The sequence below is a fragment of the Notothenia rossii genome (assembly GCF_949606895.1).
Source record: "Notothenia rossii genome assembly, chromosome: 2".
Classification (NCBI taxonomy): Eukaryota; Metazoa; Chordata; class Actinopteri; order Perciformes; family Nototheniidae; genus Notothenia; species Notothenia rossii.
In genome coordinates, this window is record NC_136904.1 from 34796257 (window position 1) to 34812656 (window position 16400).

Below are 16400 nucleotides of genomic sequence, written 5' to 3' on the forward strand. Positions count from 1 at the left end.
CTTATGAAAACATTCTGATCATCTTGTTTTTCTGCAGAACTCCAGCAGTGTGGCTTTACTCCACAAGCATCTGCAGCTCCTGCTGCCTCACGCCACAGATATCTTCTCCCGCTCAGCTGCTCTGATAAAAGAGAGTTCCTGGAACGGCAGCATACGAGAGGAGCTACAAGGTGAGGAGGATCAGTTAATCTCTTTTCTGATCAGGGAACAAACCTTATTGTTTCCCTGATTACGCTACACTACATTGTGAAAGATAAACACACGCAAGCTAGCTGTTAGCAGCCCATCTACAGCATATTCCTGCCTCGATCGAAAACAGTTAATTAGCCAACAAGCTAAATAATTTAGCTAACGTTAAAATAATGATGCATTCAAACTTCATTCAGTAAACATGGTGAAGGCAAAATATAAATCAATAAAATGCATTGCTATCGAATGTAGATTTGGGGCTTAAAACTTGCATAAAAAATGCTTTCACAGCAATAAATAGATATAAATACATCAATAATATAGGTATTCAAGAGGGAATTCTAACCTGTTAAACATTCCTATCAAAAGCCAGCATGACAGCAAAACAGCAATCATTAATAAAGAAGTATATCTTGAAGTAAATGGGATTTATTTGTATTTTATTGTCTTATCGAAGTGTAGAAATTCACTGCTACTGGCATGGAGTACTACATTTCTAGTATGGTAAATTCCCTGCTCCTTCTCTAACCCTGTTGCTATCCGGACACCATTATTCTCCACAAAAAAATAATAAGGTTATGTTTTTGTAATTAAACTCAAGAATAATTTATTGAAAGTAAACTTAATATTAAACACTTCTTTCCCTTTTGACAAAAACAATTTTTCTTTGAACAGTACCATACCTCTATGCTAACCATGTCTCTGTCATCTCCAGATGTGATCTACGTGTCAGCGGCAGGCAGCATGCTGTGTCAGATAATCAACTCCCTGCTGCTGCTTCCTGTGTCGGTGGCGAGGCCTCTGCTGAGCCAGCTGCTGGACCTTCTGCCTCCTCTGGACCGCCTCAACAGGCTGCTGCCCGCCGCCTCGCCTCTGGAGGACCAGGAGCTGCAGTGGCCTCTGCATGGTGAGCATGTGATCTGATCTCTCTAAAAATCTATAGCTGTAGATCTCTCAATACCTTAATATCCCTTTAAGAACTGAAACTATTTGGAAGCCTTTTAGTTTTTGAGCAGTATCATTTATGCTGACCTTCTATGACGCTCCCCTTCTATCTGTCCAGGTACCTCAGACTTTGCTGAGCCGGGCTCGGGGATGTCTCTGCCGCAGCCGGCGTTCTCCTGGGTGTGGCTGGTGGATCTGGAGAGGACTGTTGCCCTGCTGGTGGGCCGCTGCCTTGGTGGGATGCTGCAGGGAGCCCCCACCTCTCTGGAGGAGCAGGATACTGCTTACTGGCTCAAAACGCCTCTCTTCAGCAACGGCCTGGAAGTGGACATCACTCAGCTGGGTAGGGAGCGGACAGATACAGAACTGTGATGGCTGATTCATGCATGTTTTAATGTTGATCACAGGTAACAAGCATTTGAGTAAGGGCAGAGCAATATATCACAATTATATTGAAAAGATTATTCAAAATTAGATATCATTTTGAAGAGGGCCTTTTATGCTTTTTAGGTTGTTCCATTTCCTGTAGTGTTATATAGGTTTGTGTGCATGTAAATGGTCTGCAAAGGCTAAAATCCCTGCAGAGGAAGTTTCTCTAACTGAATACAACAGACTGTTTGTGATGTTCTATGATTTGCTCTTACTCGCTTGGTCTTTAAATCCACATTAATGCTGATCATTTATTAATAATTGTTATCTTTTTATACTTTGTGAAAACTACAACTGTCAACCCTGCAATATTGTAACAACATAAATATTGGTCAAAAATATATTCTTTTATAGAATAATATTTTTAACTTTGAACCTTTTATTCCATTATATGTTGTTTCCTCAGTGTTCTTTTATTAAAGATTAGAGTTGAAGATAGAGGGGATGACCCTCCTAAAAGGCCACAGCTCCATCAGGTGATCTATTCAGCTGCCCCCTCAGTGACTTGTTGAGATGATTATGTGCTTGTTCACTTGTGTCCTCCAGACGCCTGCATCAGCTCATTACTCGAGGCGGCGCTGTCCGGTAATGAAGAGCAGAAGCCTTTCGACTGCACGCTGCGTCCTGAGTTGAGTGTCCTGGTGAATTTGGCTCTGTGTTCCTCTAAAGAACCCGCCAACAGCCTCTGGATTAACATGCAAGACTACGCCATGAGCAAAGGTCCACGGCTTTGACTAAGCATATAATCAATCTATTGTCTCCATCATTAGTCTTGTAATGACTGACTGTACTGTGTGTTCTGTTGCAGACTGGGACAATGCCACTCTCAGTAATGAGTCACTGTTAGACACTGTGTCCAGGTTTGTGTTGGCAGCCTTACTGAAGCACACAGGTATGCTGGACCAAGCCTGTGGAGAGGGCAGGTAATGTAACATGACATTTATGATGTGTCTGCATGAAGGTTTGCACACTGTGCCAGTCTAAAATTAACCTCACATGTCAAAAGTTAATTTTTTTATATTTTCCCATCAGGTACCAACCATCCAAGGCTCTTGCAGAGGTGTATCGCAGTGTCTATAAGGTGCGAAATCGCCTGCTCGCCTGTAAGAACATGGACTTCATCCAGACAAGATCCACTTCACGTGAGAGGAGGGTGAGTGATCAAAAGTTGCTTGCACACTTGGTCTGCACACTTAATAGGAATTGAATCAAAATGAAAACCACAGTAGGCATTGTATTTGATACAGGCAAATAATGTGTTAAAGAGGCCCTATCATGCTTTAGTTTTTTTTTCCTTTCCTGTTGTTTGTTATTACAATCGGGTTGCAAAACATGATTCTTTTATAAACAATATGCTTATAAAAAAACAGAAGCAAAGAAAAGACATCATTTAAAAAAAAATATATATATGAAAACACGATTTATTACTAAGTTTAACATCATGCAGAATAGTTTAAACTGGTTCCACAATGGTACCAATTTCTTTAAAGTCACCTTTCATGTTGGGGAAAAAATATGTATTTATTGAATTCATTTATATTTGACTTAAATAGTTTCCCACAGATTTTTTTATTTATTTAAAACGATATTGTGAAAGATTATGCATTTGATAAAAAAAATGTTCCTTTTTTTTATATATATATATATATATATATATATTTCCCTCATGGATGTCACATGATTTCACAGATTTCAGACAATCAGGACTCTCTGGACATGGACCCTCAGGAGCACTCGTTCACACGCACCATCGACGAGGAGGCAGAGCTGGAGGAGAGAGCGGACCGCGAGAGAGAGGAGGGCCACCAGGAGCAAGATGACGAAGAGGAGGAGAGGGAACATGAAGTAATGACAGCTGGAAGTAAGTACGCCTGCCTCCAACTGTACGTCTATATGCTTTCATTTCGCTTATCATTAGGAACATCAGGCGTATCATTTAAAACTTCTATTTTACAGTTCATTCATTTGAGTATTGACTGCTCCTATTCATTCCCATTTCAGCTTTATTACAAAAAGGTACTAAAGTGTTTGAAAAGCAATTACAAAAAACAATACATTTTTATTAGCGTTCTATCCTCTTGATGTTTTGGTTATTTATTTAATAATTTGGGCAGTTTGGTGCTGAATCCAAATGTAAGCCTTATTGTTTTTGATATTAAATGACCTTGCTATAGTATGCTGTTGTTGTAAGTTACTGATTCCAAATAATGAGTCCAGTGACCAGTTAGTTTAAGGAAAAGATAAATATTGCGGCTTCATAGAATGTCATGATAATTGTTTAATCTTGCTCGATTTGGCTTTTTCTGAATACAGTAATGATGTTGCATTTAAGTTCCTTGTTGTAATGTAAGATTTTTATCGTCATATCAAAATAATGTGGATGGATGTGTCATTGTGTCAGTGTCAGGCGCTTCTCGATGTGTTGCATTTGCATGGGCTTTGGTTATGAACTTTGCACTCTAGTAAACCTCGAGTGTATTGTGCGGCTGCTGCTTGTCCTCTAACCCAGCATCTTGTGTGTGTTTGTTTATTTGTGTATGTGCAACTTGCACACCACACAGAAATCTTTCAATGTTTCCTCTCAGCGCGGGAGGTAGCACGCAGCCGGGACCGAGAGCGGGCCAGCAGCAGCACGGGACTGGGCTCCGGCTCTGTGTCTAGGAGCGTAGGAGGAGAGGAGGACACTGTTCTGTCCCAGGAGGGCAGGAGGGGCAGCACGGGGCTCCCAGAGGGCCAGGACCTGTACACCGCAGCCTGCAACTCTGTGATCCACCGCTGCGCCCTGCTGCTGCTCGGGGTGAGCCCGGTGCTGGGAGAGCTGACCAAGCAGGACCAGGAGGAGGGCCAGAGCCAGTCAGCCACAGGAACACAGGAGAGCCTGAGCTTCATGACCAGGTCAGAGTGCTGCACACCTAGAGACAGACAGGAGGGAGGGGGGGGATACATCAAATGAAGTCCATCAACTTTGCCCACTACAGGCGGAGCATGACGTAACTCATTCACAAAAAGAAACCCTTTATCAACACATAATTATATAAATATAAGATTATGACTGAATGCATTATTCCTAAATCATGTCACACCACTCCGATGAGACAAAAACTGTTGTTCCTATTCTGTGCATAAAAGCATATTAAAGTTCAGCCAAGGCTAATGTGATGTGATCACAGATCTAAAAATACAGTGTATTTTACAAAGAGACCAAAATCTGTTTGTGTTTTCCTGGATAATATTTTCTTGTTGAGCTGCAGTGGAAAATAGTCACACAAGGAGGGCACTTTTTATCAGAAGGCTGCAGGTTCAGAGTTTTCATTAGGGTTATTCAGACGGCTGAAGCCTAATATTAGCTCTCGCTGACTGTGTGCATTTTTGTGTAAAACAAGCACTTTGGATTTTATCTCTTAACATTAGAAACCTACACAGCCAACACGGCACCCAGACCCCATGCAGCATTCTCATCTGTTTGTCATTACTGGTGTCATTTTCTGGTTGCTAACGCCATTGTAACACATAATCACTGATGTCCCGCTGTAACGGTAGTGGACTCATCAGAACAGAGTGGGCGAGCTGACCAATCAGAGCACACTGGGCTCACAGGGAGGTGGGGGGCCGGAGCTCCAACAAGCCGTGTAGGACAGAGAGTGAATACACATACTATACAGAGATGCTGTATGAGAAACCAATGTGAGTTTGGAACATTGAACAATGTAAATCTATTCCAGTAGACCTCAACAATGGAATTATGATCAGTAGAAATGGCCATGACATGGGACCTTTAAGAAAAAATCATGAATATAAAAAAAAATGTAAGACATCAACTGATTTAAAATGAAGGAACAAATCAAAGATAGAATAAACATAGTATAGTATGTATGTATGGTAATTGCAATATAATGTAAACGCATAATGAGAAGTCCGTGTGTGTATATGTATTTACTAAAAGATAAAGAAAAATAACTTAATTAAAAATGGCATTTTAAAGCATATACTAGGGCAGAAGTGAAATTATAATCTAAAATGATGTAAATAAGTGTTAAATAATTTTGTTGTAATGTACACAGCAATATAATATTTGTATAGACATAAAGAGAAGTAGTAATATATGTATATACATATGAATATATATGTAAAAAAAAAAAAATATATATATATATTCAATGGGGGAAAAAACTGTAACATTTCTTACTGGTGTGGTATTGGCATGATAAAGAGGATAAATAACAGTTTGCTGTGTGTTTGCAGGAGTGAGAGTCTGAGTGCAGAGAGCCGCTCGGTGCAGAGCAGCCCGAGTTACAGGCTGATGAAGTCCAGGAGCGAGTCGGACCTCTCCCAGCCCGAGTCAGACGAAGAGGGTTACACTCTGGTAGAGCACACACACACATTTGTTTCCACACAAACTCAAATCTTTCTCGGCATAGATATTTATGTATTCCAGATCTGTACAAAGAGTTATCTGGATTGTAAAGCTACATCGGTCTTTGTTTTCTCTTTCAGAGTGGAAGGAGAAATGTTGACCTGGACTTGGCGTTTTCTCACAAAAAGAGAGGTAAAGCTAATTTGAAAAGCTCTGTTTAATGTTGGGAGTGAGGATGATACAGGGCATCAATCATACTCTTGTCTCTCTGTCTTTTGATTCCTGTGTGGATAGTTTATTTGCTCCTCTTGGGCCAGTTGAGCCCCAAACACAAGAGGAGCTACAAGCAAGTAAACGATGGCATGTTTCTTCCTCTTGTTAGACCATACTTCCATGACTGTGATGCCTCTTCATTCATCTATCATGATGAGGGCCTTGCATTGAGCTTTACTCCATATTCTATTATCTGTGCTAATGCATAGAGGGCAAGAATGAATAAAGACCATACATATGTGCTGATAGTACTAATAGCAGGTCATTCTTCTGCTAAGATGAAGGCTCACTCCCCTCAGAGTTTTCATGGAGTTACCAGTCGCACCTTTTTAGATAAATCATCACTGCAGATTATTGTTGGTGCTTTCACTTGTAATATGGCAACACTAGCTCTGTCACCATTTCACTTATCAACCGACTGCAGCGTTTTCCTCAGTAGTTTTAGGGGTGACTGATTGTTTAGGCGCATAGCAATGGTGGGCAAAAGCTTTTGAACATTTAGAGCATGTAAACATGTCAGAGTAGAGGCACACAATACAAATATGAACCTGAAAATGAGCATGATAGGGCCCCTTTAAATGGAGAGGAGCGATGCCGTGAGTCCATGAATGAGACAAGTGTTTTTGTGGTTGGTTCAAACTTCTGTTATAATCTTATTTGAGTAGAAACTTTGATATATACACGGCTATGGTCGGTTGAAAAAATTAAATGAAAATAACGTTGTCAGTCGCCTATGTTATAAACAGGTTTGGTAACGCACAACGCATTAAAGAAGGGGATTCTGTGTTTCTGGAAATCTGTAGCGCTATTTCTGCTACTCCTTACGAAACATGTGTTTACCCTACTACCACACAAGATTACACCATGGTGAGGATGCTCAAATTGTGTACCATCCATTTTTAAGTAATATTGTCGCTGGCGCTGCCTGTGTTTTGCCCACCAGCTACTACGGTTACTCCAATTGGAGAAACACATTATATCTGAATCCATAATGGATGATTAAGACTTGTGCCAGCCCAGCATGTATAATAAGCATATGGCCATTTGATGAATTCTTATAGATCAATAATGCATTGCACTGCTTTAAGTGCTTTTAAGCAACATGGTCCATCCATCAAAAGAGTTCTGTTGTGCTTTAATGCATCTGAAAGGCTCCTCTCCTCATCCTCCCGTCTTTAGGCTTACTCCACAGCTCCCCAGACTCCCTGGCTGAGTCCTGGTTCCGCGCCAAACTGAGCCGCCAGCGGAGCTACAGCTCGGCGTTCTCCTACGAAGAGTCAGAACTGGACCTGAGCCGCTCGCTGGGCATCCACGCTCTCATCGACAACATGGTCAGCTTCATCAGTGGCGATATAGGCCTGGCTCCAGCCTTCAAGGAGCCGGAAGAAAGCATGTCCACCAGCCCACAGGCCACTATCCTGGCGATGGAGCAGCAGCAGAGCAGAGCGGAGGTGTGGGGTTCTCTCAGGAGTTTGAATCCAACTAATTATTTAGACTTTCTGAAAGTAGCAACATATTATTGGTAATAGGGCAGCCAATATGAGTAAAATACAGTCCAAGAGTTGTTCTTGTGACCCTGTTAGAATATCCACTTGACTTCTGGAATGTGTTTTATCTCCAGCTGCGGTTGGAGGCGCTCCACCAGATCGTCGTGTTGATCTCTGGCATGGAGGAGAAGGGCAGCCAGCCCGGCAATGCAGATCGAACCAGCGGTGCCTTCCCGTCCTCCTCCCTGCTCACCTCCGTCAGGTTGCAGTTCCTGGCGGGTTGTTTTGGCCTCGGCACCGTGGGCACCGGAGGGCTGAAGAGAGAGAGCGTGCAGCTACATCATTATCAGGTAGGAGGCTGATAGCTGCTGGCTGATAAACACTTCCAGTCAGTTTGCAGATGTCCCACTATTTGATTTACAATAGAGTACAAACCCTTTTATATGCATCTTTACATATTGGTGCATCCTTCTTTTTTCGCAGGATGGTGTAAAAGCAGCTAAGAGGAGCCTCCAGATGGAAATCCAGACAGCTGTCCATAAGATCTACCAGCAACTGTCTGTCACACTGGAGAGGGCTCTGCAGGCAAACAAGCACCACATAGGTAATGGAGACCTCTATTGTCCATACCCAGCAGGGGAGACCTTAAGATTTATTGGCATTACTTGTTCGGACCCAGTCTGTTATGGGTTACGAGTTGGAGAAGTGGACCCGTTTATTTCTATGAACATTTCTCAGTCGTACATGAAGTCAAAATGGCCCAATTTTCAAGAAGCACTTATTTTGTGAATGGGAGGGAAAATAACTCTGGATTCAGCTTTTAGTGCATTAGTGCGTTGCATAGTGCAACACATTTTAGGAACTAATGATTAAAACAAGAGCTATTCAAGTTTTCATCCTGGCAAGTTGACTATCATTAAAAAAGTTTGCTGGTTAATAGACGTCTCTTTCCGACTGTAAGTCACCGTTTGGCCACTAGGGACATTTGCTTTAACACCTGCCTCTCTTTCTAGGTACTTGGTTTTGTCTCATCTCTTTTTCTTGTCCTCTCTCCATACTAGAAGCCCAGCAGCGCCTCCTGCTGGTGACGGTGTTCGCCCTGAGTGTTCGCTACCAGCCTGTGGACGTCTCCCTGGCCATCTCCAGCGGGCTGCTCAACGTGCTGTCGCAACTCTGCGGGACAGAGACCATGCTAGGGCAGCCGCTCCAGCTGCTGCAGAAACCCGGAGTGTCCCAGCTCAGCACCGCCCTGAAGGTGGCCTCCACACGCCTGCTGCAGATACTGGCCATCAGCACTGGGTAAGAGATGGGCGGCACGCTACAAGGAAACACTTAGATTTTCACTATCCATCTAGAGAGATTTGGGCTTTGCTTTACTTACTTTGTCGAATGGTGTTTTAACATTTCCTTTAAAGGGGACCTATCATGCAAAATGGGGCTGCAACAAATCGGATAAAAACTGATCCAGATTTGAACACTTTACTGACGTCAGTACAGTGGCGCTACGGCTATTGGGCCAACTCTCCACCTATCAGGGGAATGTGGGGTTGGGCCACGGCCGGCCATTCCAACTCGAAAGCGCTGGAGACGCTGTAGTACATATGCCAGGCCTGTAAGTGGCGCTGTAGTCTGCCACAAAAGCAGCGAAGAAGACTTCCCTCGCATGGTTGCCATGGTTGCCCTTCTGGCCTTCAAGCGTTTGCTCCCACTGCTATAATTCAATGCAATCCCTCCCCGTCGAGGCAAGCCCTGTAATTCTCTCCGGTTTTGTCCACCAGCAGATGACAAACACCCACCTCTCCGCCTCTTCCAAGGAACGAGGGCACCGTGCGGCAGAGTTTCAGTTGATGTCCGTTAAAGTTTAAATCTTCCGGACAAAATTAGAAAAGTGCCGGTCAAAGGTCTTCTTTGTTATTTATTGAGCTTTAAAAGAAATGAATAATGACTCTATATAATCATATAATAAAACACGGAGGACGGAGATCTCTTTTTCTCCCCCTCTTCTGACAGCCCAGCAGCTGATCTCAAACCATGGTCCCCTCTCCTGCAGGGGGGCGTGGTCAGCTGCAGCTCACAGAATCAGCCCCCTGCAAAAACAGGGCTGGAGAACAGCAAATAGAGCGAAATGAGGCATGGCTAAAATGCATGATCTGTTTGGTATTTTGAAAACAGACGTATAAATATACCTTATAGGTATGGCCCTACAATATATCATTTAAATATAGCATGATAGGTGTAAATTCACCAAAAGTTTGAATTTGTCTTTACCTGATTTTAATTCAAAACATACATATTTAGATAACTGTTAATACAAAACCAGAATGTCATAATGTGAGTAATAATATAAGCTGTGTCCCAATTCAGAGGCTGGGTCCTCCTGAGGACCCAGCCTCGCAGTCCGCGGAGGACCCAGCTTAGGTCCGCCGCGGACTGCGAAATGAGACGGTCTACGGAGCATGTCCTTGTACGTCACCGGCAGTTACCCCTACATTTTGCCGCCCCCGTCACCTAGCAACCAGCTGCAGTCACAAGTGCCAGTAATAATTTCTGACACTAGGCAAAATATTTTCAAACGGTTTTCAAAACTGTTTTCAAAACTGTTCAATATGCAGTCAGATCTAGCTGTACTTATTTTGGTGTTATATAATATGTTTAAATTATTTTCCCGAGGTCGCAACAGGCCGCCGTGAAGAGGGCTTCATTCTCCCCGCGCATCTGGATAAATTGCGCAGTCTGCTCCTTGCTCCCTATCAAAACAAAATTGTTGCAGTAAGATTTGTATAACAAAAGCAGTTAAATAAATAAATTAGATTTATAATGAATCCCAACAATATGAAAACCAAACAGGGTTTAGAAATATTTTCACTTCATATTATTTTATGTATGTAATATAAAGAAGACATCTCCAATTGCCCGTATATTTAAATACACAAATTAAATAGGTTTACTTTTCTTTCATGTCGTTTACTATTTGGGTGAGTACATTTAAAAACGAATCCAGCTGAAACCGTTGTAGCCGTTGATGGGACGTTACAAGCCATATATATATTTTTTAACTAATTCGTCACAGTCACCCGTTGCATCCTGGGATATGGTACACCGCGGAGTATCCTCCAAATCTGGGGAAAGAAGGCTGCATTTGCGGGCCGCATTCGGAGGAGTCTTGTCTTTTTTTTAAATTGGGACAGCCTTCGTTTGGCGGAAGTGACGTATGCGGTCTCCGAATGCATCCTCAGGAGGATGCGGCCGCTGAATTGGGACACAGCTATAGTATTGTTAATAATATTTAATTGATGTATTAGTTATTTATTATTATAAAAATTATGACGGTTCTTTTTGGGTTTATGGAGTGATTTAACGTTTAAAAAAATACCATATTCACCCGTAGTGTCTTCTCTTGGGACATTTAATACTGGAGGAATGAGGTTGAGATTAGAAACTTTGTTGGCCTTAAGGAAGTATTACATTGTGTCTTTTCTTTGTTTTGCAGGACATATGCAGACAAGTTGAGTCCTAAGGTGGTTCAATCGCTGCTGGACCTGCTATGCAGTCAGCTGAAGAACCTGCTGTCTCAGGCAGGAGTCAGTCTCCTCTCTCCTGGGGAAGAGCAAGAAGACAACAAACAGGAGGACAGTGCTGACTCTGAGAAGAAAGACTTCAGAGGTGATCCTGGAGTTCTTTATCTTTTTTGTCAGTTTCAGTCACCTGATGAGTGGGCTCTGTTGTCCTTCATGTGTTTGATAGGAAATACAACCTACTGTATTGGTGTATTTCAGTTTTGGTTTTTCAATAACAATAGCTATGATCAAAGACATTATTTAACATAAATGTGGAGAAAAAAAGCTCCTAAATGATAAGATTGAACCTTGTACATTTTTGTCAACAATGAAGGTTTTTATTCCATGAAATGTAATAATTGTGTCGTCTTGTTTCTTCAGCATTGCTCCGTAAGCAGCACACTGCTGAGCTCCACCTTGGAGACTTCCTGGTTTTCCTCAGGAGGGTGGTGTCTTCGAAGGCCATCCAGTCCAAGATGGCCTCCCCTAAATGGACTGAAGTGCTGCTCAACATAGCTGCACAGAAATGCTGCTCAGGTACCACCACCTTATGTACCTTATCATTTAACTGCTATAAATGTGCAGTACTTAATCTGATGAAAAACAAAGCTGAGACATTAACTCTTGGTTGGTTATTGCTAGGGGTCCCTCTGGTTGGGAACTTAAGAACTCGGCTCCTTGCTCTTCATGTATTGGAGGCTGTCCTGCCTGCCTGTGAGGCCAATATGGAAGACGACCAAGTCACACAGGTATGTTATTATCACTATACGCACCTGCTCCCTGCCGATATCCCGCTTATTATCACTTAGAAATAAGTCTATTAATTTGATAACATTTTGATTTTTACAATATGTTCTTGACACCTGCTTGACTTAAAAATACAGCAGCACGTTTTCTGCGTCAAAGTCTGTTCACATTTATTTTCAATGAACCAGTCTGTTGCACTGAGAGCATACCGTGTTCCCTTTAGTGTTTACATTCTGTCTGTCTCTCTGCTGATTTCTTTGTCCTCCAACTCACTGAGTTTTCTGAAAACGCATGTGTTTTTTTGCCAAAGCTGACATTAAATGTACCGTACTTCTTTCTGCTGATTGATATGACGAGCGTCTTTAGCAAGCTCTGCTATGGAAAAGGGCGGACAGCACAATGTCCAAATTGACCAATCAGAATTGAGTATTCTACTAAGCTGTTTAATAAGCCCTTAAAACAGTCAGTGAGCTAATACCGTTTGTTCTCCTTTAGGTTGTTGAGCGCCTCTTCGCCCTGTTGTCTGACTGCATGTGGGAGGCTCCCATTGCCCAAGCCAAACATTCCATTCAGATTAAAGAAAGAGTTCAGGAACTCAAACTACAGGTACAAACCAACCCATTCTCTATCCCTAACAACCTTTCTGTATCATCAATTGTTGTTTGAGTGACTCGTGTTTTTTTTATTCCACAGGGAGAGGCAGAAGAGGAGGACGAGAACCTTCCCATCCAGGAAGTGTCCTTTGACCCAGAGAAGGCTCAGTGTTGTGTGGTGGAAAATGGCCAGGGGCTGACGCATGGCAGTGGGGGGAAAGGATACGGCCTGGCCTCCACTGGTATCTCCTCTGGATGCTACCAGTGGAAGGTAATAAGAACATTATATATATTTTAAGAGGAACCCTGCATCCGGTTAACTCAGAATTTACTAATCAAAATCGATGTCATTCATTTCACATTTGATTTTTTTTTCTTTGTAGTTTTACATCGTCAAGGAGAACCGCGGCAACGAGGGTACGTGCGTAGGCGTTTCACGATGGCCCGTGCACGACTTCAACCACCGCACCACGTCTGACATGTGGCTGTACCGGGCATACAGCGGAAATCTTTATCACAATGGAGAACAAACACTGACACTTAGCAGCTTCACGCAGGGAGACTTCATCACCTGTGTTCTGGACATGGAGGCCAGAACCATCTCCTTCGGCAAGAACGGAGAGGTGAGAGACGCAAGACACAACCTCTCGAAGCGCTTCAACAACACAAGTGGCATGTGGAATAAAAACTGAATTTCAAACACTGATTATAAGTGTCTTAAAATAATACAAATAATATAAAAATCTACTTCATTTATATAGAACCTTTCATGCACTTTCACATAAAAACAAAAGATATTTAGAAAAGCTTTCTATGGCCTCACTGTCCTGTGTCCACCTCTAACTGCTAACTTGTGATTCCACAGGAACCAAAGTTAGCCTTTGAGGATGTTGACGCCACAGAGCTCTATCCCTGTGTGATGTTCTACAGCAGCAACCCAGGGGAGAAGGTAAGACAACACAAGTGTCCATCTGACTGAAAATCCTTCTTGTTCTCCGTCTGTATGAGGGATTTAACCTCTGTCGTCTTGCTCGACTGTGTTTAGAGTGACCCAACAATTACCTGGGGCTGAGATCTGTTATCTTTAATCTTTTGCCTCAGCACGGTCAAAAGACAAGGTCACTGTGACCTTTTATGGCCAGACCTCAAGAATGAATGTGCTCATTATGAACATTTCCCACAAAAGTCTGTTCTGAATTAAAATGTTGAAGTGGGGACACTTTGGACACACATGGATGTAAAATCGAATGTCCCCTAAATTGTCTTTGGGAACAAATGAGCTGTCAACACCTTTTACATTGATGTTGTTTAATGTGCATTGTCCTTTTAGTCTTGTTTCTTTGGAGAAAAGAAACGATAAAAGAGGCACCTGTAAATTAACATGATACTAATATATGTTTATAAGAAACATGATATCAATATTTCTATGGTATTACATTCAACTTATTATGTATACACATATTGTATTTATGTATGTATATTTAGCTTATTTATTAAAAAAAAAAATTCCAGGTTAAGATCTGTGACATGCAGATGAGGGGAACGCCTCGAGACCTGTTGCCTGGCGACCCGGTCTGCAGCCCCATGGCCACAGTCCTGGCCGAGGCCACCACACAGCTGATCCGCATCCTACACCGCACAGACCACTGGACCCACTGCATCAACAAGACCATGACGGAGCGCCTCCACAAGATCAAACTCTGCTTCAGAGAGTCTGCCAGTGCAAGCGGCAGCGGTGGAGGTCAGAGGCTGAAGAAGAGCCGATCGGTGCAGAGCCGCGAGGAGCACGACGCTCAGAGCGAGAGCCAAGAAACCCCCACGAGGACGGAGGAGGAGAGGGGCCGCCACGGACGACAGCATGGCTTGGGAGAGCTGTCGGAGCACCACCTCAGGACGCTCTGTACGGAGGTGTGGCCGGTCCTGTCGGTGATCGGAGGGGCGGATGCGGGATTACGCGTCGGTGGGCGATGTGTGCACAAGCAGACCGGGAGGCACGCCACTCTGCTGGGCGTGGTGAAGGAGGGCAGCACCTCGGCCAAGGTGCAGTGGGACGAGGCCGAGGTCACCATCAGGTACCGGCACACATGTTTTGCTGTGGCATCTTTTTGTCACCTGTCTTTGACATTTCTCTTTGTCTATACGCTGCTAGTATGTTTAATTATTTTTAACTAATTGTCAGCTGCTGATACATTTATTTTGATTTTGACAATATTTCATGACAAAAGGCCTCCATACTTTTACTTAGTTATGAAATAACAAGGGGAAAGTCCTTGTTATTTCCAAAAGATAAGGATCACATGATCTCTTATAATTCAATATTCGACAATAATGTGACTGGTCCAGGCCAGTAGTTCCCAACCATGTGGGGTTGCAATTGCTTGACTTGTCGTTAAGTTTGTACTTTCTGGATTTTATAGAGTGCAAGAAAACGTTTAAACCTCACAGAATAAGGACACGATAACTAGTCAACAGCCTCATTTAGCATTTTAATAATATGCAGTCGAAACTATTGGAACAATGGCCGAGAAAATGCAAGAAGGAAAAACTGAAAAAAAGGAACAGATTAAATAGTACGATTTTGAATTAAATTAAAAAAAACACACAGAGCTGTATGCAAAGGTTGGGAACCACTGACCTAGGCAAACATTGATCAGCACTACATGAATGACTACATGGCTAAAATTATCTTAAAACACCTTTGGAGCTGAATGTTTCTTCACCTGTACTCACATTCTTCTGACACTGCATTAGCCACCTCATTACTTTTAAATCACCTTTTCATTTTCCCTCGCTCTTATTTACTATTTCAATGTTGGTGTTATTGACTTGCCCCTCGCGTCATTAATCCATAACTCTTGTGCATGGCCCATTAAATCATCGATCAAGGTTTTGGTCTCCACACATTCCATCTCTTGATTTGTTTTGCATGCCGTGCTCTCTCTCGTGCCCTTTCCCTCACTTTGTGTTTCCTTCCCTTGTCTCCTTTCACTCTCCACTCCCTTCTATTAAAGCTTCCCAACTTTCTGGTCGCCTAGTGACACTCCGCTGTACAACCTGGAACCCTGCGAGCCGCTGCCCTTCGACGTGGCACGATTCCGCGGCCTCACCGCCTCGCTGCTGTTGGACCTCACCTACCTCACCAGCATCCACGAGGAAACCTCCACCAAGCTCAGCGCGCGACGCCACGACAAGAAGCATCGCAACGCGGCCTCCACCGGGCACGAGCCCACGGGTAGCGAAGACAAGGCGGAGAACGACGGGCACAACCGAAACGAAGAAAAAGATAACCAAGAAGCATCTGGAGCTCCAAACACCTCTGACATGCGTGTGTCCCACAGCCTTGATGAGGTGAAGGCACATGCAGCACCCAACTCAAAGTCAGAGAGCGAAATCTCCTCTGTTGTGAGCGGAGGAAATGAGACCCTCTTCACTGCAGCTCCTCACACTCCTGTTGAGGGAAGCAGGAAGAAAGGCCATGAGCACGGCTCCCGTAGTCACGAGACTTCTCCCTCCTCCATCGCCATGCAGTCGGAAATCCATGCTGTGCAGCTTTCCTACCTCTACCTGGGAGCCATGAAGGCCCTGAGCGCCCTGCTCAGCTGCAGCAAGTATGCTGAGCTGCTGTTAATACCAAAGGTACTTGGTACAGTTGTATCACTTCTATGTTCTTCAGTTGTAGGAGTAACCTTTTTAAGTCAACATAGTTATAGTAGAACCTTTCAACATTTTCAGAAATATTTTTTATTGGCTTTCCGGCTAAGAGTTAGACGATGAGATTTGTGCTCAAGTATCAGTCTCATCGTCTAATTATCTGCGAGGAAGTGAA

At 43.2% G+C, this 16400-nt stretch overlaps 1 protein-coding gene across 12 annotated transcripts in view; it reads left to right on the plus strand.

Moving 5' to 3' along the window:
* The window catches only part of herc1 (HECT and RLD domain containing E3 ubiquitin protein ligase family member 1), an 87280-nt gene that overhangs the window by 21316 nt on the left and 49564 nt on the right, over positions 1 to 16400 (plus strand). For 5 of the 12 annotated variants that reach the window (XM_079663639.1, XM_079663634.1, XM_079663635.1 and 2 more), the window contains exons 16-39: positions 38 to 170; positions 905 to 1096; positions 1253 to 1477; positions 2110 to 2283; positions 2372 to 2486; positions 2596 to 2716; positions 3253 to 3424; positions 4125 to 4458; positions 5806 to 5926; positions 6058 to 6109; positions 6212 to 6277; positions 7370 to 7641; positions 7812 to 8027; positions 8161 to 8281; positions 8739 to 8976; positions 11168 to 11340; positions 11616 to 11771; positions 11877 to 11983; positions 12477 to 12587; positions 12675 to 12845; positions 12958 to 13197; positions 13440 to 13523; positions 14087 to 14646; positions 15586 to 16210. In XM_079663639.1, the coding sequence (XP_079519765.1) occupies positions 38 to 170; positions 905 to 1096; positions 1253 to 1477; positions 2110 to 2283; positions 2372 to 2486; positions 2596 to 2716; positions 3253 to 3424; positions 4125 to 4458; positions 5806 to 5926; positions 6058 to 6109; positions 6212 to 6277; positions 7370 to 7641; positions 7812 to 8027; positions 8161 to 8281; positions 8739 to 8976; positions 11168 to 11340; positions 11616 to 11771; positions 11877 to 11983; positions 12477 to 12587; positions 12675 to 12845; positions 12958 to 13197; positions 13440 to 13523; positions 14087 to 14646; positions 15586 to 16210 (4779 nt within the window). The remainder of the gene's footprint in view (positions 1 to 37; positions 171 to 904; positions 1097 to 1252; positions 1478 to 2109; positions 2284 to 2371; positions 2487 to 2595; positions 2717 to 3252; positions 3425 to 4124; positions 4459 to 5805; positions 5927 to 6057; positions 6110 to 6211; positions 6278 to 7369; positions 7642 to 7811; positions 8028 to 8160; positions 8282 to 8738; positions 8977 to 11167; positions 11341 to 11615; positions 11772 to 11876; positions 11984 to 12476; positions 12588 to 12674; positions 12846 to 12957; positions 13198 to 13439; positions 13524 to 14086; positions 14647 to 15585; positions 16211 to 16400) is intronic. The other 7 variants (XM_079663640.1, XM_079663641.1, XM_079663633.1 and 4 more) reach the window with 4 other exon arrangements.